The sequence below is a fragment of the Giraffa tippelskirchi genome, chromosome 7, assembly GCF_054371585.1.
Source record: "Giraffa tippelskirchi isolate mGirTip1 chromosome 7, T2T-mGirTip1v1.2.pri, whole genome shotgun sequence".
Lineage (NCBI taxonomy): Eukaryota > Metazoa > Chordata > Mammalia > Artiodactyla > Giraffidae > Giraffa > Giraffa tippelskirchi.
The window spans coordinates 65,148,495-65,170,250 of NC_137281.1; the positions used below are offsets into that span (position 1 = coordinate 65,148,495).

The window sequence follows — 21,756 nt, forward strand, 5'->3', positions numbered from 1 at the left end:
CGGTAGATATCTTTGATTTTGCAAAGTCCACTGTATTCTCTGGGTTGTTTTGTGGACTGCCTTTTAGTTTTGTGTGTGAAGACTCAAAGCACGTGTCCGGTTTCTGCTCATTGTTCTTCTAGATTTGTGACAAGTTTTCATGGAAACTTTGTCTAGGGATAACTGGAAGTGAACTCGGTGTAAGGTGTCAAGTCTCCATCTCCATTCATGTCATGCCCTGCAGTTTCCAATTCCCTGTTCCTGAGTGGTTTTGGAGACCTTGTGGGAAGTTTGGTTGCATCGGAGTTTGCATTTCCACCTTGAGTAGATTCACACTGTTCTGCCCTCAGGGACACTGTCAAGGTGGAGTGAGGAGCAGCCTGCACTTGCAGCAGTGACCACACGGTGGGGCGAGTGCTGCTGTCCCCTCTGGGAGCCCCAGGCCACAGGCATCCCAGTGAGGAGCCAGCTCTGTGCTCAGCTGAAAGGAGTTATTCTCTCAGGAGCCTCTGAGCCCTTGCCTTTGGATCACCCAGGGTGGGCATTTACTGTGACAGAAAAAAATTGCCCTGAATTCCATGGACGGAAGAGCCTGGCTGTGTAGAGTTCGTGAGTTGCCGTGAATCAGACACAACTGAGGACACAAAAACTCAATAGACTAAAACACTTTTTGGGGGTGGGGGGAGTGAAAGGGGGTGATGTGGGGTTTTTTGTCTTATATAATAGCCAAGGGAAATCTAGTTTAAACCTAAATTCACATAGATGGGAAAGGTATAGCTCTCCGTCACCCTATTAAAAAAAAAAAAAAAACGACTTAATTTTCTGAAAGTTTATTTAGTAGCTTCCTTGAGCAGTTCATTGTGAAGCTTTTTTTTTTTTTTCTGTGACATTGGCCTCATTAAAAAGTACGGTTTGCGTTTACTGGATAATTTTGTTCATTGGTTTGTTAGGGAATCTTGGTAATATTTGAGTTTCCTGGGGAGCATGGTCACATGACCTGGCCCTGGCCAATCGGTGCGTTCTACCTCCCTGGCCACTGTGATTGCCTCCGGACTGGGGCAGTGCCCAATCGGGGCCCAGGGCCGGGCCTCACGTTGGAAGCCAGGGGAAGACGAGCTCTCGTCCTGCTGGGGTAGGGGAAGGGGTGGGGCCGGGGGAGGTCAGGCTCCAGCAGTGGGAGGGGCTTGAGGTCCGCCTGCGGCAGTTGGTGACCTTCCTGCTCCCCTCAGGGCAGAGCCGCCGGCCTGAGAATGAGGGCGCTGCTGAGCCCAGGGGCTGGGATGGCCCGTTGCTGCTGTGGTCCCAGAGCTCCACCCGAGACCTGAGGGAGGCCGTCTGCCCGTGAGTCCTCTCCCGCTTGTCTGTCAGCTTGTTTGAAGCATGCTGGGTTTTCTGCCCAGCTGGCTAAGGGGAGTCCCTGGAAATGCAAGGGTGTGGGTTTTGGCAGACTTCAGGGAAGACATGCCAGATGAGCCTGGGAGACTCCAGCTTAATCTGGATTCAGGAGATATCTCTTCGGGCCAGCTAGTAATTGTAGGATAAGCCTAATGAGTCTACACAGGATGAAGAGAGTAACGTGCCAAGGTAGCAATCGATGTCCTCCTTCGAGAGGATGAAGCTGGTGCTCAGAGAAGGGGGGAACTTGGCCACAGCAAGGAGGTGTGCACCCAGACAGAACCCCCAGATCCGGCCATTTGAGCTCAGGGAGGCCAGTGGTGTGGCTTGTCCCTGTGGCAGGGGCCGAGGCACGCAGCCCACCCTGATTCCTGCGGGGGCCTGACTTGGGAAGTGCCATCTGGTAGCTTTGAGACTCACCAAACCAAATTGCACTGGAGAGAGGAAGGACACCTTCCTTCATCCACCCCCCACCCCCGCCGGATTCCCACATACCCTGACCCCTTTCTCTGGATTTCGGAGCCATTTCCAGAGTCCCGCTCATATGACCTCATTCGAAGTGCACTGTGGACGAGCTGCCATGTGCAGCTGCTACCACAGCAGCCAAGGGCTTCAGCTCCCGAGTACCTCCCTTCCTTTGGAACTTGGGGGCCCTCTACTCCCCACTTGCACACCACAGACCTTTGCTGAGGATTGTGGGGACCCTCACTCAGTTTGCAGCACGTTGTAGCCATCCCTGTCCTCTCAATACCTCCCTTGCAACTCAGCTTGTGAGCTCCTTTGGAGCAGCGTGGCCCACCTGGCTGCAACGGAAGAGACACAGCTGACAGGGAAACAACAGCTTAGATCTGACAGCCGGAAAGCTCTGTCAAAAGGGACCTCCCTCTTCACACCGTAGAGGCTGTAGGAGCCGCCAGGGTTTGGGAACCAGTGCTGGGGCCAAAATGACTCCACAGCTGTTTTCCTTCCTGGGGAGGGTTCTGGCTCCAGTGGGAATGGCTCAAGTCTCCTAAGGTTCTGAAAGCCCACTGTGTGCAGATTCACGGTACGCAGAGAGGAGAAGGTGGAGTCCTGCCCTGGAGGTGGGCACAGCTCACGGATGAGCCAGGCAGGCAGGCAGGCAGGCAGGGCATGAGAACACCTGAGCTGCCTTCATGAGTGAATGGTGTGGGGGCAGAGGAAGAGAAGCCGGTCTGCTCCCTCATGTGGTGCCCAGGGCAGGTTGTCCCCAGAGGAAACCCTTACGACGGTGAGGACTATCACTGCTGTTTCCCAAGGGGTTCCGTCGGTGCGTGTCTTCCCCGGAGCGGTCAGGCCGTCTCTAAAGTACACTGGCCATGGGCATTGCCTCTCCTTGGAACTTCCCATGTGTTTCTCTTTTTTATGGAACAGTGATTTTTTAGAGGGGTTCTGGGCCACAAGGTTGTTGGGTCATTTTCTAGCCTTCTGTCATGAAGAACGCTTTCCTGGGCGTTGGGGTGGTTTGTTGTTCCAGCTCCCTTTCTTGGCTTCTTTTGGGAGCTGGTGCAACAAGAGGAGCTCAGCCTCTGCCTTCTGGCTGAGATGTCACCCTTCAAACAGCAATGCCTGCCTGGAGATAATGATGGCATTTGCCAAAAGGGCTTCGTTTGGCACATGATATCTTGAAAGGACGTACACCGTCCTTTCAGCTATCAAAGGCTAGTTCAAATGACATACAAATGAGAACTCTCCAATGGAGTCTTAGAGTAGGTGGAGAGTCCGAAAAAAACTCCTTCAGTCATTTCACTGAGAGTCATTGATTGGGGACACCAAGAATATAGGAAGGAATGCAGAAAGAAAAGATGAAATTGTGTTCAGGATCGGGGGGAGGGATGAACAGGGCGTGCTTGCCTTGAATCCAGGCTTTGTTGGGGGGTGGGGCATAAAGATCGAACGGGTCTGAAACTACAAAGTGGGATGGTAACACAGTATCACCAGAGTTACACAACAGTGTTCCCAAATTGCAACAATGATGAAAAAGTTTACTAATCCCAACTTAACCAAGAGAAATACAGGAAACCATACACAAAATAAAACATCACCAGAAAGGTGGAAACAAACCAAATGCAAAGCAGTTCAGGGGAAAGGAACTCCATGTCCCCTGGGGGCAGACCGAGTTGCCGGCGTCCACGGTGAGCAGACAGGGATGGAGGCTGCAGAGCCGACCGCTCCCCTGGACGTGGTGTTTCCGGCAAGGGCTCTGGGTCTCTGCCCAGAGCGGGGGCTCGTTCTTCCTGCAGGGGCGAGTGAGTCATCGTCGGCGTCTGGGTGTTGCGCGGGAGCCAGGGCAGGCTCTCCCTGCCGAGGCGGTGACTCCTCCTCTGCCTCGGGTTCTCCTGCCAAAGCCCGAGCAGGTACAGGTGCACGTGGAGGTGGAGGTTCTGGCTGAGGGGGTGGGACATCAGTGCCTGGGGCTGGGGGCCCTGCAGGCACGGAGATCCGATCTGCCCGGTGTGCTGGCCAGTACCCAGCTGGCCTGGTGTCTCTGCGAGGGCAAGTCTCGGTTCTCCATCTGGCCTCGGTGGATCCCTGGGTCCTGCACCTGGAGCCACCACCTCTGTAGGGACAGGTCTGGGAAGTAGAGCCTGGTTCCAGTTGGAGGCCAGTGCTAGAGCTGGGGGAGAAGCAAAGTTTGCCCACAGGCCAGCCTTGGCATGTGCGTATCCCGGGACAGAAAGCTTCCAAGAGATTCCCAAAGAATACCCAGGGTCGGATGTCTTTTGGGACTGAAGTGTGCAAGATGGGGGTGGGGGTGTGAGGCCAGCGCTTGCTGCAGGCCCAGCAGCATCTTTCGGGGACTCGTCCGTGTGTAGCTCAGCACCCCCTCCCCACACACTCCCGTGCACCAGCCCCAGCGTCCTCACCTCTGTGCTCTGGCGTGCTGGGCTCCAGGTCCTCCTGCTGCCTCAGAGGCCGGGGTTCTCGGGACTCTGGGTCGGAGCCGGGTGTGCTGAGCTCCGTGGCAGCCTCAGACTGGGCCGCCGGGTGTATCCTGGGCGGTGTCTCGGCAGCAGGCCTTCCCCGCCTCCGCTTCGCCCCCGGTGGGGCTGATGCCTCCGTGGGCACGCTCACCTGGAGCCTGCACTGGGCCTCACGGGCGGGGGGGTGGTGCTCCGACCCCTCCCTCCGGGAGGTGGACGGGGTGTCCCCGTCCTCGGCCTCATCACGTGGGAAGCTCTGCAACGACAGTGACCGTCAGCCAGCCATGCTGGGAGTTTTCCGAGCTGGGCCTGGCCAGTGGAGCCGCTGCTTCTGCCTGCTCGAACTTCTCTTCCCAGAAGGGTCAGAGACGTGTGTCTGCTCAGATCCCCACCCGGGAGGAAAGAGACCCACCTGAGGGTGTGAGGTCAGCCTGGGCGGCCGGCGCTGCCCGCACTCTCCCCATCCCACCCAGCCTGCTCTCCCCTGGGGTGTGGACACAACTTGTCCACAGGCTTCTGACCCCACATCCGCCTGGGCTTCCTTGAGGGAGACACACCCCGAGAAACCCGCATCCACACACACAGGCAAAGGACCCGGTGTTTCCGGGTGGCATGGGAGAGGTGGCCTGGCCCCGCCTGGGGCTCCCCGTGTTACCTTTCTGTTTCTCCGGGCAAAGGGCCAGAGGCCTCTCGGGGGTGCCCTGAGCCAACGTCGACAGGGTGCCCACGCACACTGCCTGTGAGCTCTCCTGAGGCCCCGGCCTCTGGGCAGGGGCAAACAGCAGAACATCCCGGCAGCAAGTGATCTGGCTGGGGGCTCCTCTCCGCTCTGGAGGCCTGGATACCCGGGTTGCGGGTTCTGTTGGGTTCTGTTGCCGGCAGGTGACATCATTTCCTGGGGTTCGTGCTGAGGTCCCTTCCCCAAAACTTCGCAAGGGAATCTCTGGGTTTCTGACTGCTCGACCACCCCCCTTAGGCCATGTGCAGGCACAGTGACAGCCACACAGCCCAGCCCACAGCCCTGGGGAGGCCTGGGTGCAGCCAGGGCCTGAGCTCCGAGGACCCCGCTGCTCTCAGACCAGGCTCCTTCTTCTCATAAGTGGTGTGGCCCTGGACAAGCATATGCCCCTCAGGGTTTCCCCGGTCTCTCCATCTGCAGAGTGGGGGTCATTCTCCCATCTGTTTCCTAGGTCTGTCGGCCTACGAGCAGCTCCATGCCTTTCCACCTGGGGCTGATATCACGTGGAGCTTGTGCGCTGAGACTTCAGAAAGAAAGACTCCATCCAGGGCTGACACAGCACAGAATGGGGCAGAACGAGGCCTGGATGCGCCGTGGTACCCAGGAAAAGGCACTCCCCCTCCTGACTGTTTGGAGACCCCGCATGCAAGTTGGAGGACCGAAAGGAAGTCTCGAAGGTCTCCCTCTCTGATAGAAAAGAGTAGCCAACTTTCTGGTTCTCTGTTTCCATTGAGATTCTGTTCAAGTGTCCCAGCTCGGCTTCTGCGGGTGGCTGAGCTTCTAATGGCTCCCTGCGTTCTTGTCTTTTCCTCTCCAAACCTTCCGTCCGTTTCCCCCTTCTGGGGTGGATGGGCGCTGTCATTGCTTCTACCTTCGAGACAGATTGATGAAAAGTCTGGACCATCGACTCCTTTCCTCTCTTTGGTTCCGTGTCTCTCTCTGGCTGTGTCCCTCTCTTTTCCTTTCTCGATTCAGTCTGTGTCTTCCTCTTTCTCTCTCGTGTGTGGATGGATGGATGCTAGGAATGCACATGTATATGATTAGATGAGGGTTATGTTTTAGGGATAGGTTAGAGGGAGAGAAAGGCTTTAGGTCGGAGTTGGTCATGGGGGAAGGGTCAAGGGTGGTGGTGGTGTTTCTTGGAATCTGAGTGCTGTGCATTCTTCGTCTCTTTCCATATGAACCCCTTCTCAGATACACCACTTGCAAGGAGTCTCTCATGTTCCGTTTCCTATCTTTTGCATTTGTGAATGCTTAGCTTCTCTGTTGTGAAGAGGTTCCATTGGATGGAAACCCATTGGTGTACTTGGTTTCCCTCTTTCCCTTACTTGAAGAGACCCATTTCTACCTCCGCCCAGCAAATGGCAAGGAGACTCTGATGTTAAGGAGCCTTTGACCTACGCTTCTTTCTAGCTATCTCATGACATCAGTCTTTAGGGTGAGGTTTTTCCCCGATATTGAGGTGGTGTGAGATCAAAACCAATAGCGTTCTTCAGATGTAGCTGTCTGGTTTTCCCATGGACATTGATTGAAGAGGCTTTCTTGTTCCCATTTGGATATTCTCCCCTTCTGTGTCAGAGATGAGTTGACCTTGGATGCCGGGGTTTGTTTCTGGACCCTCAACTTTATTCCATCGATCTGGATCTGTGTGTGTTGTTGTATTCCCAATAGCATACTGTCCTGCTGCTGCCGCTGCGGCTAAGTCACTTCAGTCGTGTCTGACTCTGCGCGACCCCATGGCCTGCAGCCTACCAGGCTCCTCCGTCCAGGGCATTTTCCAGGCAAGAGTACTGGAGTGGGTCGCCATCGCCTTCTCCGATACTCTCCTGAGGATCCTAGTTTGGTCGTCTAATTTCCTTTCACACAACCTTGGACGTCCGTATCGGGGCTTTTTCGTCGGATTGTATTGACAATTTAGGCTCTTTTCTGTTTCCGTAACCCCTTTTGCAATTCTTTGTTCGGTGCGAACATGCATTGGCATTTTGGGAGGAATAGCATCGAAGCTGTGGATTGCCTTGTGGGGCTGTGACATCATTTTCCCAATAGGAATTCTTTCAAGCCCTGAGCACAGCTTCTCTTTCCAGTGATTGGTGTGGGCTTGATCTTCTTTCTTCCATCTCTCGCCGTTTTGTGAGAACAGGTCCTTCCTTCCCTTCTGGGTTAGATGGACTCGTGGGTATCACTTCAGTGAATGGCATTGTCAGTGGGGGTGATAATTCCCTTCTCATTGGAAGACTTTGCTGTGAGTATTAGAAGTGCAAGTGATTTCTCTTCCCCTTCCTCCCTGTCCATCTCTCAGAGCCACCGGGAAACAGAGGCCTCATCCAGGGTCACACAGGCCTGAGGGAGTGCAACTAGACTGTTGTTTCTTCAGGCCCTCAGTGCTGGACATCATCCGGGATCCTCTGTGTGTGTCTTCCTCAGTCTGGCGTCCCTTCAGACCTTTCCCTAGTTTTCACAGGCTTGTTGTGTTGGTGTTCTTTGTCTGTTTGGAGACACGTCCTTGAGAAGCTTTGTGTTTCCACTCATTCGTCTCGCGATGTATGACCTGTCTTTTGCTTTTGTAATGAGGTCTTTCCCACGGTAGATGTCTTTGATTTTGCAAAGTCCACTGTATTCTCTGGGTTGTTTTGTGGACTGCCTTTTAGTTTTGTGTGTGAAGACTCAAAGCACGTGTCCGGTTTCTGCTCATTGTTCTTCTAGATTTGTGACAAGTTTTCATGGAAACTTTGTCTAGGGATAACTGGAAGTGAACTCGGTGTAAGGTGTCAAGTCTCCATCTCCATTCATGTCATGCCCTGCAGTTTCCAATTCCCTGTTCCTGAGTGGTTTTGGAGACCTTGTGGGAAGTTTGGTTGCATCGGAGTTTGCATTTCCACCTTGAGTAGATTCACACTGTTCTGCCCTCAGGGACACTGTCAAGGGGGAGTGAGGAGCAGCCTGCACTTGCAGCAGTGACCACACGGTGGGGCGAGTGCTGCTGTCCCCTCTGGGAGCCCCAGGCCACAGGCATCCCAGTGAGGAGCCAGCTCTGTGCTCAGCTGAAAGGAGTTATTCTCTCAGGAGCCTCTGAGCCCTTGCCTTTGGATCACCCAGGGTGGGCATTTACTGTGACAGAAAAAAATTGCCCTGAATTCCATGGACGGAAGAGCCTGGCTGTGTAGAGTTCGTGAGTTGCCGTGAATCAGACACAACTGAGGACACAAAAACTCAATAGACTAAAACACTTTTTGGGGGTTGGGGGAGTGAAAGGGGGTGATGTGGGGTTTTTTGTCTTATATAATAGCCAAGGGAAATCTAGTTTAAACCTAAGTTCACATAGATGGGAAAGGTATAGCTCTCCGTCACCCTATTAAAAAAAAAAAAAAAAAAACGACTTAACTTTTCTGAAAGTTTATTTAGTAGCTTCCTTGAGCAGTTCATTGTGAAGCTTTTTTTTTTTTTTCTGTGACATTGGCCTCATTAAAAAGTACGGTTTGCGTTTACTGGATAATTTTGTTCATTGGTTTGTTAGGGAATCTTGGTAATATTTGAGTTTCCTGGGGAGCATGGTCACATGACCTGGCCCTGGCCAATCGGTGCGTTCCACCTCCCTGGCCACTGTGATTGGCTCCGGACTGGGGCAGTGCCCAATCGGGGCCCAGGGCCGGGCCTCACGTTGGAAGCCAGGGGAAGACGAGCTCTCGTCCTGCTGGGGTAGGGGAAGGGGTGGGGCCGGGGGAGGTCAGGCTCCAGCAGTGGGAGGGGCTTGAGGTCCGCCTGCGGCAGTTGGTGACCTTCCTGCTCCCCTCAGGGCAGAGCCGCCGGCCTGAGAATGAGGGCGCTGCTGAGCCCAGGGGCTGGGATGGCCCGTTGCTGCTGTGGTCCCAGAGCTCCACCCGAGACCTGAGGGAGGCCGTCTGCCCGTGAGTCCTCTCCCGCTTGTCTGTCAGCTTGTTTGAAGCATGCTGGGTTTTCTGCCCAGCTGGCTAAGGGGAGTCCCTGGAAATGCAAGGGTGTGGGTTTTGGCAGACTTCAGGGAAGACATGCCAGATGAGCCTGGGAGACTCCAGCTTAATCTGGATTCAGGAGATATCTCTTCGGGCCAGCTAGTAATTGTAGGATAAGCCTAATGAGTCTTCACAGGATGAAGAGAGTAACGTGCCAAGGTAGCAATCGATGTCCTCCTTCGAGAGGATGAAGCTGGTGCTCAGAGAAGGGGGGAACTTGGCCACAGCAAGGAGGTGTGCACCCAGACAGAACCCCCAGGTCCGGCCATTTGAGCTCAGGGAGGCCAGTGGTGTGGCTTGTCCCTGTGGCAGGGGCCGAGGCACGCAGCCCACCCTGATTCCTGCGGGGGCCTGACTTGGGAAGTGCCATCTGGTAGCTTTGAGACTCACCAAAGCAAATTGCACTGGAGAGAGGAAGGACACCTTCCTTCATCCACCCCCCACCCCCGCCGGATTCCCACATACCCTGACCCCTTTCTCTGGATTTCGGAGCCATTTCCAGAGTCCCGCTCATATGACCTCATTCGAAGTGCACTGTGGACGAGCTGCCATGTGCAGCTGCTACCACAGCAGCCAAGGGCTTTAGCTCCCGAGTACCTCCCTTCCTTTGGAACTTGGGGGCCCTCTACTCCCCACTTGCACACCACAGACCTTTGCTGAGGATTGTGGGGACCCTCACTCAGTTTGCAGCACGTTGTAGCCATCCCTGTCCTCTCAATACCTCCCTTGCAACTCAGCTTGTGAGCTCCTTTGGAGCAGCGTGGCCCACCTGGCTGCAACGGAAGAGACACAGCTGACAGGGAAACAACAGCTTAGATCTGACAGCCGGAAAGCTCTGTCAAAAGGGACCTCCCTCTTCACACCGTAGAGGCTGTAGGAGCCGCCAGGGTTTGGGAACCAGTGCTGGGGCCAAAATGACTCCACAGCTGTTTTCCTTCCTGGGGAGGGTTCTGGCTCCAGTGGGAATGGCTCAAGTCTCCTAAGGTTCTGAAAGCCCACTGTGTGCAGATTCACGGTACACAGAGAGGAGAAGGTGGAGTCCTGCCCTGGAGGTGGGCACAGCTCACGGATGAGCCAGGCAGGCAGGCAGGCAGGCAGGGCATGAGAACACCTGAGCTGCCTTCATGAGTGAATGGTGTGGGGGCAGAGGAAGAGAAGCCGGTCTGCTCCCTCATGTGGTGCCCAGGGCAGGTTGTCCCCAGAGGAAACCCTTACGACGGTGAGGACTATCACTGCTGTTTCCCAAGGGGTTCCGTCGGTGCGTGTCTTCCCCGGAGCGGTCAGGCCGTCTCTAAAGTACACTGGCCATGGGCATTGCCTCTCCTTGGAACTTCCCATGTGTTTCTCTTTTTTATGGAACAGTGATTTTTTAGAGGGGTTCTGGGCCACAAGGTTGTTGGGTCATTTTCTAGCCTTCTGTCGTGAAGAACGCTTTCCTGGGCGTTGGGGTGGTTTGTTGTTCCAGCTCCCTTTCTTGGCTTCTTTTGGGAGCTGGTGCAACAAGAGGAGCTCAGCCTCTGCCTTCTGGCTGAGATGTCACCCTTCAAACAGCAATGCCTGCCTGGAGATAATGATGGCATTTGCCAAAAGGGCTTCGTTTGGCACATGATATCTTGAAAGGACGTACACCGTCCTTTCAGCTATCAAAGGCTAGTTCAAATGACATACAAATGAGAACTCTCCAATGGAGTCTTACAGTAGGTGGAGAGTCCGAAAAAAACTCCTTCAGTCATTTCACTGAGAGTCATTGATTGGGGACACCAAGAATATAGGAAGGAATGCAGAAAGAAAAGATGAAATTGTGTTCAGGATCGGGGGGAGGGATGAACAGGGCGTGCTTGCCTTGAATCCAGGCTTTGTTGGGGGGTGGGGCATAAAGATCGAACGGGTCTGAAACTACAAAGTGGGATGGTAACACAGTATCACCAGAGTTACACAACAGTGTTCCCAAATTGCAACAATGATGACAAAGTTTACTAATCCCAACTTAACCAAGAGAAATACAGGAAAACATACACAAAATAAAACATCACCAGAAAGGTGGAAACAAACCAAATGCAAAGCAGTTCAGGGGAAAGGAACTCCATGTCCCCTGGGGGCAGACCGAGTTGCCGGCGTCCACGGTGAGCAGACAGGGATGGAGGCTGCAGAGCCGACCGCTCCCCTGGACGTGGTGTTTCCGGCAAGGGCTCTGGGTCTCTGCCCAGAGCGGGGGCTCGTTCTTCCTGCAGGGGCGAGTGAGTCATCGTCGGCGTCTGGGTGTTGCGCGGGAGCCAGGGCAGGCTCCCCCTGCCGAGGCGGTGACTCCTCCTCTGCCTCGGGTTCTCCTGCCAAAGCCCGAGCAGGTACAGGTGCACGTGGAGGTGGAGGTTATGGCTGAGGGGGTGGGACGTCAGTGCCTGGGGCTGGGGGCCCTGCAGGCACGGAGATCCGATCTGCCCGGTGTGCTGGCCAGTACCCAGCTGGCCTGGTGTCTCTGCGAGGGCAAGTCTCGGTTCTCCATCTGGCCTCGGTGGATCCCTGGGTCCTGCACCTGGAGCCACCACCTCTGTAGGGACAGGTCTGGGAAGTAGAGCCTGGTTCCAGTTGGAGGCCAGTGCTAGAGCTGGGGGAGAAGCAAAGTTTGCCCACAGGCCAGCCTTGGCATGTGCGTATCCCGGGACAGAAAGCTTCCAAGAGATTCCCAAAGAATACCCAGGGTCGGATGTCTTTTGGGACTGAAGTGTGCAAGATGGGGGTGGGGGTGTGAGGCCAGCGCTTGCTGCAGGCCCAGCAGCATCTTTCGGGGACTCGTCCGTGTGTAGCTCAGCACCCCCTCCCCACACACTCCCGTGCACCAGCCCCAGCGTCCTCACCTCTGTGCTCTGGCGTGCTGGGCTCCAGGTCCTCCTGCTGCCTCAGAGGCCGGGGTTCTCGGGACTCTGGGTCGGAGCCGGGTGTGCTGAGCTCCGTGGCAGCCTCAGACTGGGCCGCCGGGTGTATCCTGGGCGGTGTCTCGGCAGCAGGCCTTCCCCGCCTCCGCTTCGCCCCCGGTGGGGCTGATGCCTCCGTGGGCACGCTCACCTGGAGCCTGCACTGGGCCTCACGGGCGGGGGGGTGGTGCTCCGACCCCTCCCTCCGGGAGGTGGACGGGGTGTCCCCGTCCTCGGCCTCATCACGTGGGAAGCTCTGCAACGACAGTGACCGTCAGCCAGCCGTGCTGGGAGTTTTCCGAGCTGGGCCTGGCCAGTGGAGCCGCTGCTTCTGCCTGCTCGAACTTCTCTTCCCAGAAGGGTCAGAGACGTGTGTCTGCTCAGATCCCCACCCGGGAGGAAAGAGACCCACCTGAGGGTGTGAGGTCAGCCTGGGCGGCCGGCGCTGCCCGCACTCTCCCCATCCCACCCAGCCTGCTCTCCCCTGGGGTGTGGACACAACTTCTCCGCAGGCTTCTGACCCCACATCCGCCTGGGCTTCCTTGAGGGAGACACACCCCGAGAAACCCGCATCCACACACACAGGCAAAGGACCCGCTGTTTCCGGGTGGCATGGGAGAGGTGGCCTGGCCCCGCCTGGGGCTCCCCGTGTTACCTTTCTGTTTCTCCGGGCAAAGGGCCAGAGGCCTCTCGGGGGTGCCCTGAGCCAACGTCGACAGGGTGCCCACGCACACTGCCTGTGAGCTCTCCTGAGGCCCCGGCCTCTGGGCAGGGGCAAGCAGCAGAACATCCTGGCAGCAAGTGATATGGCTGGGGGCTCCTCTCCGCTCTGGAGGCCTGGATACCCGGGTTGCGGGTTCTGTTGGGTTCTGTTGCCGGCAGGTGACATCATTTCCTGGGGTTCGTGCTGAGGTCCCTTCCCCAAAACTTCGCAAGGGAATCTCTGGGTTTCTGACTGCTCGACCACCCCCCTTAGGCCATGTGCAGGCACAGTGACAGCCACACAGCCCAGCCCACAGCCCTGGGGAGGCCTGGGTGCAGCCAGGGCCTGAGCTCCGAGGACCCCGCTGCTCTCAGACCAGGCTCCTTCTTCTCATAAGTGGTGTGGCCCTGGACAAGCATATGCCCCTCAGGGTTTCCCCGGTCTCTCCATCTGCAGAGTGGGGGTCATTCTCCCATCTGTTTCCTAGGTCTGTCGGCCTACGAGCAGCTCCATGCCTTTCCACCTGGGGCTGATATCACGTGGAGCTTGTGCGCTGAGACTTCAGAAAGAAAGACTCCATCCAGGGCTGACACAGCACAGAATGGGGCAGAACGAGGCCTGGATGCGCCGTGGTACCCAGGAAAAGGCACTCCCCCTCCTGACTGTTTGGAGACCCCGCATGCAAGTTGGAGGACCGAAAGGAAGTCTCGAAGGTCTCCCTCTCTGATAGAAAAGAGTAGCCAACTTTCTGGTCCTCTGTTTCCATTGAGATTCTGTTCAAGTGTCCCAGCTCGGCTTCTGCGGGTGGCTGAGCTTCTAATGGCTCCCTGCGTTCTTGTCTTTTCCTCTCCAAACCTTCCATCCGTTTCCCCCTTCTGGGGTGGATGGGCGCTGTCATTGCTTCTACCTTCGAGACAGATTGATGAAAAGTCTGGACCATCGACTCCTTTCCTCTCTTTGGTTCCGTGTCTCTCTCTGGCTGTGTCCCTCTCTTTTCCTTTCTCGATTCAGTCTGTGTCTTCCTCTTTCTCTCTCGTGTGTGGATGGATGGATGCTAGGAATGCACATGTATATGATTAGATGAGGGTTATATTTTAGGGATAGGTTAGAGGGAGAGAAAGGCTTTAGGTCGGAGTTGGTCATGGGGGAAGGGTCAAGGGTGGTGGTGGTGTTTCTTGGAATCTGAGTGCTGTGCATTCTTCGTCTCTTTCCATATGAACCCCTTCTCAGATACACCACTTGCAAGGAGTCTCTCATGTTCCGTTTCCTATCTTTTGCATTTGTGAATGCTTAGCTTCTCTGTTGTGAAGAGGTTCCATTGGATGGATACCCATTGGTGTACTTGGTTTCCCTCTTTCCCTTACTTGAAGAGACCCATTTCTACCTCCGCCCAGCAAATGGCAAGGAGACTCTGATGTTAAGGAGCCTTTGACCTACGCTTCTTTCTAGCTATCTCATGACATCAGTCTTTAGGGTGAGGTTTTTCCCCGATATTGAGGTGGTGTGAGATCAAAACCAATAGCGTTCTTCAGATGTAGCTGTCTGGTTTTCCCATGGACATTGATTGAAGAGGCTTTCTTGTTCCCATTTGGATATTCTCCCCTTCTGTGTCAGAGATGAGTTGACCTTGGATGCCGGGGTTTGTTTCTGGACCCTCAACTTTATTCCATCGATCTGGATCTGTGTGTGTTGTTGTATTCCCAATAGCGTACTGTCCTGCTGCTGCCGCTGCGGCTAAGTCACTTCAGTCGTGTCTGACTCTGCGCGACCCCATGGCCTGCAGCCTACCAGGCTCCTCCGTCCAGGGCATTTTCCAGGCAAGAGTACTGGAGTGGGTCGCCATCGCCTTCTCCGATACTCTCCTGAGGATCCTAGTTTGGTCGTCTAATTTCCTTTCACACAACCTTGGACGTCCGTATCGGGGCTTTTTCGTCGGATTGTATTGACAATTTAGGCTCTTTTCTGTTTCCGTAACCCCTTTTGCAATTCTTTGTTCGGTGCGAACATGCATTGGCATTTTGGGAGGAATAGCATCGAAGCTGTGGATTGCCTTGTGGGGCTGTGACATCATTTCCCCAATAGGAATTCTTTCAAGCCCTGAGCACAGCTTCTCTTTCCAGTGATTGGTGTGGGCTTGATCTTCTTTCTTCCATCTCTCGCCGTTTTGTGAGAACAGGTCCTTCCTTCCCTTCTGGGTTAGATGGACTCGTGGGTATCACTTCAGTGAATGGCATTGTCAGTGGGGGTGATAATTCCCTTCTCATTGGAAGACTTTGCTGTGAGTATTAGAAGTGCAAGTGATTTCTCTTCCCCTTCCTCCCTGTCCATCTCTCAGAGCCACCGGGAAACAGAGGCCTCATCCAGGGTCACACAGGCCTGAGGGAGTGCAACCAGACTGTTGTTTCTTCAGGCCCTCAGTGCTGGACATCATCCGGGATACTCTGTGTGTGTCTTCCTCAGTCTGGCGTCCCTTCAGACCTTTCCCTAGTTTTCACAGGCTTGTTGTGTTGGTGTTCTTTGTCTGTTTGGAGACACGTCCTTGAGAAGCTTTGTGTTTCCACTCATTCGTCTCGCGATGTATGACCTGTCTTTTGCTTTTGTAATGAGGTCTTTCCCACGGTAGATATCTTTGATTTTGCAAAGTCCACTGTATTCTCTGGGTTGTTTTGTGGACTGCCTTTTAGTTTTGTGTGTGAAGACTCAAAGCACGTGTCCGGTTTCTGCTCATTGTTCTTCTAGATTTGTGACAAGTTTTCATGGAAACTTTGTCTAGGGATAACTGGAAGTGAACTCGGTGTAAGGTGTCAAGTCTCCATCTCCATTCATGTCATGCCCTGCAGTTTCCAATTCCCTGTTCCTGAGTGGTTTTGGAGACCTTGTGGGAAGTTTGGTTGCATCGGAGTTTGCATTTCCACCTTGAGTAGATTCACACTGTTCTGCCCTCAGGGACACTGTCAAGGGGGAGTGAGGAGCAGCCTGCACTTGCAGCAGTGACCACACGGTGGGGCGAGTGCTGCTGTTCCCTCTGGGAGCCCCAGGCCACAGGCATCCCAGTGAGGAGCCAGCTCTGTGCTCAGCTGAAAGGAGTTAGTCTCTCAGGAGCCTCTGAGCCCTTGCCTTTGGATCACCCAGGGTGGGCATTTACTGTGACAGAAAAAAATTGCCCTGAATTCCATGGACGGAAGAGCCTGGCTGTGTAGAGTTCGTGAGTTGCCGTGAATCAGACACAACTGAGGACACAAAAACTCAATAGACTAAAACACTTTTTGGGGGTGGGGGGAGTGAAAGGGGGTGATGTGGGGTTTTTTGTCTTATATAATAGCCAAGGGAAATCTAGTTTAAACCTAAATTCACATAGATTGGAAAGGTATAGCTCTCCGTCACCCTATTAAAAAAAAAAAAAACAACGACTTAACTTTTCTGAAAGTTTATTTAGTAGCTTCCTTGAGCAGTTCATTGTGAAGCATTTTTTTTTTTTTCTGTGACATTGGCCTCATTAAAAAGTACGGTTTGCGTTTACTGGATAATTTTGTTCATTGGTTTGTTAGGGAATCTTGGTAATATTTGAGTTTCCTGGGGAGCATGGTCACATGACCTGGCCCTGGCCAATCGGTGCGTTCCACCTCCCTGGCCACTGTGATTGGCTCCCGACTGGGGCAGTGCCCAATCGGGGCCCAGGGCCGGGCCTCACGTTGGAAGCCAGGGGAAGACGAGCTCTCGTCCTGTTGGGTAGGGGAAGGGGTGGGGCCGGGGGAGGTCAGGCTCCAGCAGTGGGAGGGGCTTGAGGTCCGCCTGCGGCAGTTGGTGACCTTCCTGCTCCCCTCAGGGCAGAGCCGCCGGCCTGAGAATGAGGGCGCTGCTGAGCCCAGGGGCTGGGATGGCCCGTTGCTGCTGTGGTCCCAGAGCTCCACCCGAGACCTGAGGGAGGCCGTCTGCCCGTGAGTCCTCTCCCGCTTGTCTGTCAGCTTGTTTGAAGCATGCTGGGTTTTCTGCCCAGCTGGCTAAGGGGAGTCCCTGGAAATGCAAGGGTGTGGGTTTTGGCAGACTTCAGGGAAGACATGCCAGATGAGCCTGGGAGACTCCAGCTTAATCTGGATTCAGGAGATATCTCTTCGGGCCAGCTAGTAATTGTAGGATAAGCCTAATGAGTCTTCACAGGATGAAGAGAGTAACGTGCCAAGGTAGCAATCGATGTCCTCCTTCGAGAGGATGAAGCTGGTGCTCAGAGAAGGGGGGAACTTGGCCACAGCAAGGAGGTGTGCACCCAGACAGAACCCCCAGGTCCGGCCATTTGAGCTCAGGGAGGCCAGTGGTGTGGCTTGTCCCTGTGGCAGGGGCCGAGGCACGCAGCCCACCCTGATTCCTGCGGGGGCCTGACTTGGGAAGTGCCATCTGGTAGCTTTGAGACTCACCAAACCAAATTGCACTGGAGAGAGGAAGGACACCTTCCTTCATCCACCCCCCACCCCCGCCGGATTCCCACATACCCTGACCCCTTTCTCTGGATTTCGGAGCCATTTCCAGAGTCCCGCTCATATGACCTCATTCGAAGTGCACTGTGGACGAGCTGCCATGTGCAGCTGCTACCACAGCAGCCAAGGGCTTTAGCTCCCGAGTACCTCCCTTCCTTTGGAACTTGGGGGCCCTCTACTCCCCACTTGCACACCACAGACCTTTGCTGAGGATTGTGGGGACCCTCACTCAGTTTGCAGCACGTTGTAGCCATCCCTGTCCTCTCAATACCTCCCTTGCAACTCAGCTTGTGAGCTCCTTTGGAGCAGCGTGGCCCACCTGGCTGCAACGGAAGAGACACAGCTGACAGGGAAACAACAGCTTAGATCTGACAGCCGGAAAGCTCTGTCAAAAGGGACCTCCCTCTTCACACCGTAGAGGCTGTAGGAGCCGCCAGGGTTTGGGAACCAGTGCTGGGGCCAAAATGACTCCACAGCTGTTTTCCTTCCTGGGGAGGGTTCTGGCTCCAGTGGGAATGGCTCAAGTCTCCTAAGGTTCTGAAAGCCCACTGTGTGCAGATTCACGGTACACAGAGAGGAGAAGGTGGAGTCCTGCCCTGGAGGTGGGCACAGCTCACGGATGAGCCAGGCAGGCAGGCAGGCAGGCAGGGCATGAGAACACCTGAGCTGCCTTCATGAGTGAATGGTGTGGGGGCAGAGGAAGAGAAGCCGGTCTGCTCCCTCATGTGGTGCCCAGGGCAGGTTGTCCCCAGAGGAAACCCTTACGACGGTGAGGACTATCACTGCTGTTTCCCAAGGGGTTCCGTCGGTGCGTGTCTTCCCCGGAGCGGTCAGGCCGTCTCTAAAGTACACTGGCCATGGGCATTGCCTCTCCTTGGAACTTCCCATGTGTTTCTCTTTTTTATGGAACAGTGATTTTTTAGAGGGGTTCTGGGCCACAAGGTTGTTGGGTCATTTTCTAGCCTTCTGTCGTGAAGAACGCTTTCCTGGGCGTTGGGGTGGTTTGTTGTTCCAGCTCCCTTTCTTGGCTTCTTTTGGGAGCTGGTGCAACAAGAGGAGCTCAGCCTCTGCCTTCTGGCTGAGATGTCACCCTTCAAACAGCAATGCCTGCCTGGAGATAATGATGGCATTTGCCAAAAGGGCTTCGTTTGGCACATGATATCTTGAAAGGACGTACACCGTCCTTTCAGCTATCAAAGGCTAGTTCAAATGACATACAAATGAGAACTCTCCAATGGAGTCTTACAGTAGGTGGAGAGTCCGAAAAAAACTCCTTCAGTCATTTCACTGAGAGTCATTGATTGGGGACACCAAGAATATAGGAAGGAATGCAGAAAGAAAAGATGAAATTGTGTTCAGGATCGGGGGGAGGGATGAACAGGGCGTGCTTGCCTTGAATCCAGGCTTTGTTGGGGGGTGGGGCATAAAGATCGAACGGGTCTGAAACTACAAATTGGGATGGTAACACAGTATCACCAGAGTTACACAACAGTGTTCCCAAATTGCAACAATGATGACAAAGTTTACTAATCCCAACTTAACCAAGAGAAATACAGGAAACCATACACAAAATAAAACATCACCAGAAAGGTGGAAACAAACCAAATGCAAAGCAGTTCAGGGGAAAGGAACTCCATGTCCCCTGGGGGCAGACCGAGTTGCCGGCGTCCACGGTGAGCAGACAGGGATGGAGGCTGCAGAGCCGACCGCTCCCCTGGACGTGGTGTTTCCGGCAAGGGCTCTGGGTCTCTGCCCAGAGCGGGGGCTCGTTCTTCCTGCAGGGGCGAGTGAGTCATCGTCGGCGTCTGGGTGTTGCGCGGGAGCCAGGGCAGGCTCTCCCTGCCGAGGCGGTGACTCCTCCTCTGCCTCGGGTTCTCCTGCCAAAGCCCGAGCAGGTACAGGTGCACGTGGAGGTGGAGGTTCTGGCTGAGGGGGTGGGACATCAGTGCCTGGGGCTGGGGGCCCTGCAGGCACGGAGATCCGATCTGCCCGGTGTGCTGGCCAGTACCCAGCTGGCCTGGTGTCTCTGCGAGGGCAAGTCTCGGTTCTCCATCTGGCCTCGGTGGATCCCTGGGTCCTGCACCTGGAGCCACCACCTCTGTAGGGACAGGTCTGGGAAGTAGAGCCTGGTTCCAGTTGGAGGCCAGTGCTAGAGCTGGGGGAGAAGCAAAGTTTGCCCACAGGCCAGCCTTGGCATGTGCGTATCCCGGGACAGAAAGCTTCCAAGAGATTCCCAAAGAATACCCAGGGTCGGATGTCTTTTGGGACTGAAGTGTGCAAGATGGGGGTGGGGGTGTGAGGCCAGCGCTTGCTGCAGGCCCAGCAGCATCTTTCGGGGACTCGTCCGTGTGTAGCTCAGCACCCCCTCCCCACACACTCCCGTGCACCAGCCCCAGCGTCCTCACCTCTGTGCTCTGGCGTGCTGGGCTCCAGGTCCTCCTGCTGCCTCAGAGGCCGGGGTTCTCGGGACTCTGGGTCGGAGCCGGGTGTGCTGAGCTCCGTGGCAGCCTCAGACTGGGCCGCCGGGTGTATCCTGGGCGGTGTCTCGGCAGCAGGCCTTCCCCGCCTCCGCTTCGCCCCCGGTGGGGCTGATGCCTCCGTGGGCACGCTCACCTGGAGCCTGCACTGGGCCTCACGGGCGGGGGGGTGGTGCTCCGACCCCTCCCTCCGGGAGGTGGACGGGGTGTCCCCGTCCTCGGCCTCATCACGTGGGAAGCTCTGCAACGACAGTGACCGTCAGCCAGCCGTGCTGGGAGTTTTCCGAGCTGGGCCTGGCCAGTGGAGCCGCTGCTTCTGCCTGCTCGAACTTCTCTTCCCAGAAGGGTCAGAGACGTGTGTCTGCTCAGATCCCCACCCGGGAGGAAAGAGACCCACCTGAGGGTGTGAGGTCAGCCTGGGCGGCCGGCGCTGCCCGCACTCTCCCCATCCCACCCAGCCTGCTCTCCCCTGGGGTGTGGACACAACTTGTCTGCAGGCTTCTGACCCCACATCCGCCTGGGCTTCCTTGAGGGAGACACACCCCGAGAAACCCGCATCCACACACACAGGCAAAGGACCCGGTGTTTCCGGGTGGCATGGGAGAGGTGGCCTGGCCCCGCCTGGGGCTCCCCGTGTTACCTTTCTGTTTCTCCGGGCAAAGGGCCAGAGGCCTCTCGGGGGTGCCCTGAGCCAACGTCGACAGGGTGCCCACGCACACTGCCTGTGAGCTCTCCTGAGGCCCCGGCCTCTGGGCAGGGGCAAGCAGCAGAACATCCTGGCAGCAAGTGATCTGGCTGGGGGCTCCTCTCCGCTCTGGAGGCCTGGATACCCGGGTTGCGGGTTCTGTTGGGTTCTGTTGCCAGCAGGTGACATCATTTCCTGGGGTTCGTGCTGAGGTCCCTTCCCCAAAACTTCGCAAGGGAATCTCTGGGTTTCTGACTGCTCGACCACCCCCCTTAGGCCATGTGCAGGCACAGTGACAGCCACACAGCCCAGCCCACAGCCCTGGGGAGGCCTGGGTGCAGCCAGGGCCTGAGCTCCGAGGACCCCGCTGCTCTCAGACCAGGCTCCTTCTTCTCATAAGTGGTGTGGCCCTGGACAAGCATATGCCCCTCAGGGTTTCCCCGGTCTCTCCATCTGCAGAGTGGGGGTCATTCTCCCATCTGTTTCCTAGGTCTGTCGGCCTACGAGCAGCTCCATGCCTTTCCACCTGGGGCTGATATCACGTGGAGCTTGTGCGCTGAGACTTCAGAAAGAAAGACTCCATCCAGGGCTGACACAGCACAGAATGGGGCAGAACGAGGCCTGGATGCGCCGTGGTACCCAGGAAAAGGCACTCCCCCTCCTGACTGTTTGGAGACCCCGCATGCAAGTTGGAGGACCGAAAGGAAGACTCGAAGGTCTCCCTCTCTGATAGAAAAGAGTAGCCAACTTTCTGGTCCTCTGTTTCCATTGAGATTCTGTTCAAGTGTCCCAGCTCGGCTTCTGCGGGTGGCTGAGCTTCTAATGGCTCCCTGCGTTCTTGTCTTTTCCTCTCCAAACCTTCCGTCCGTTTCCCCCTTCTGGGGTGGATGGGCGCTGTCATTGCTTCTACCTTCGAGACAGATTGATGAAAAGTCTGGACCATCGACTCCTTTCCTCTCTTTGGTTCCGTGTCTCTCTCTGGCTGTGTCCCTCTCTTTTCCTTTCTCGATTCAGTCTGTGTCTTCCTCTTTCTCTCTCGTGTGTGGATGGATGGATGCTAGGAATGCACATGTATATGATTAGATGAGGGTTATGTTTTAGGGATAGGTTAGAGGGAGAGAAAGGCTTTAGGTCGGAGTTGGTCATGGGGGAAGGGTCAAGGGTGGTGGTGGTGTTTCTTGGAATCTGAGTGCTGTGCATTCTTCGTCTCTTTCCATATGAACCCCTTCTCAGATACACCACTTGCAAGGAGTCTTTCATGTTCCGTTTCCTATCTTTTGCATTTGTGAATGCTTAGCTTCTCTGTTGTGAAGAGGTTCCATTGGATGGATACCCATTGGTGTACTTGGTTTCCCTCTTTCCCTTACTTGAAGAGACCCATTTCTACCTCCGCCCAGCAAATGGCAAGGAGACTCTGATGTTAAGGAGCCTTTGACCTACGCTTCTTTCTAGCTATCTCATGA

At 55.3% G+C, this 21,756-nt stretch overlaps 2 protein-coding genes and 1 long non-coding RNA gene across 4 annotated transcripts; all 3 read right to left on the bottom strand.

Moving 5' to 3' along the window:
- Nucleotides 1-3,348: 3,348 nt before the first annotated feature.
- On the bottom strand, nt 3,349-5,141 carry LOC145514058 (uncharacterized). Of its 2 annotated transcripts, none has more exons than XM_081511134.1 (3): nt 4,972-5,141; nt 4,260-4,572; nt 3,349-4,009 (listed from the first exon to the last, which is right to left on the bottom strand). In XM_081511134.1, the coding sequence occupies exons 1-3, from the start codon at nt 5,104-5,106 to the stop codon at nt 3,381-3,383; spliced, it is 1,077 nt and encodes a 358-aa protein (XP_081367260.1). In that variant the 5' UTR covers nt 5,107-5,141; the 3' UTR covers nt 3,349-3,380. The 2 variants fall into 2 exon arrangements, with proteins under 2 accessions (XP_081367260.1, XP_081367261.1); XM_081511135.1 differs by having other exon boundaries at nt 3,357-3,952.
- Nucleotides 5,142-10,996: 5,855 nt separating this feature from the next.
- Nucleotides 10,997-12,819, bottom strand: LOC145514070 (uncharacterized). The gene is made up of 2 exons (XR_014059833.1): nt 12,612-12,819; nt 10,997-12,212 (listed from the first exon to the last, which is right to left on the bottom strand). It is a non-coding gene; the product is annotated as an uncharacterized LOC145514070 (long non-coding RNA).
- Nucleotides 12,820-16,376: 3,557 nt separating this feature from the next.
- On the bottom strand, nt 16,377-21,684 carry LOC145514069 (uncharacterized). Its single transcript, XM_081511147.1, has 3 exons — nt 20,249-21,684; nt 19,537-19,849; nt 16,377-19,286 (listed from the first exon to the last, which is right to left on the bottom strand). Exons 1-3 carry the CDS (start codon nt 20,483-20,485, stop codon nt 18,658-18,660), a joined length of 1,179 nt encoding a protein of 392 aa, XP_081367273.1. The 5' UTR covers nt 20,486-21,684; the 3' UTR covers nt 16,377-18,657.
- Nucleotides 21,685-21,756: the final 72 nt, after the last annotated feature.

Excerpts from the sequence above, each read along its gene's own strand:
- LOC145514058 (XM_081511134.1), bottom strand. The coding sequence starts at position 5,106 with ATGTTCTGCTGTTTGCCCCTGCCCAGAGGCCGGGGCCTCAGGAGAGCT. Across the intron at positions 4,573-4,971 it reads TTGCCCGGAGAAACAGAAAG|AGCTTCCCACGTGATGAGGC; the intron begins GTAACACGGGGA and ends CTGTCGTTGCAG. Across the intron at positions 4,010-4,259 it reads CAGCACGCCAGAGCACAGAG|CTCTAGCACTGGCCTCCAAC; the intron begins GTGAGGACGCTG and ends CTTCTCCCCCAG.
- LOC145514069 (XM_081511147.1), bottom strand. The coding sequence starts at position 20,485 with ATGATGTCACCTGCTGGCAACAGAACCCAACAGAACCCGCAACCCGGG. Across the intron at positions 19,850-20,248 it reads TTGCCCGGAGAAACAGAAAG|AGCTTCCCACGTGATGAGGC; the intron begins GTAACACGGGGA and ends CTGTCGTTGCAG. Across the intron at positions 19,287-19,536 it reads CAGCACGCCAGAGCACAGAG|CTCTAGCACTGGCCTCCAAC; the intron begins GTGAGGACGCTG and ends CTTCTCCCCCAG.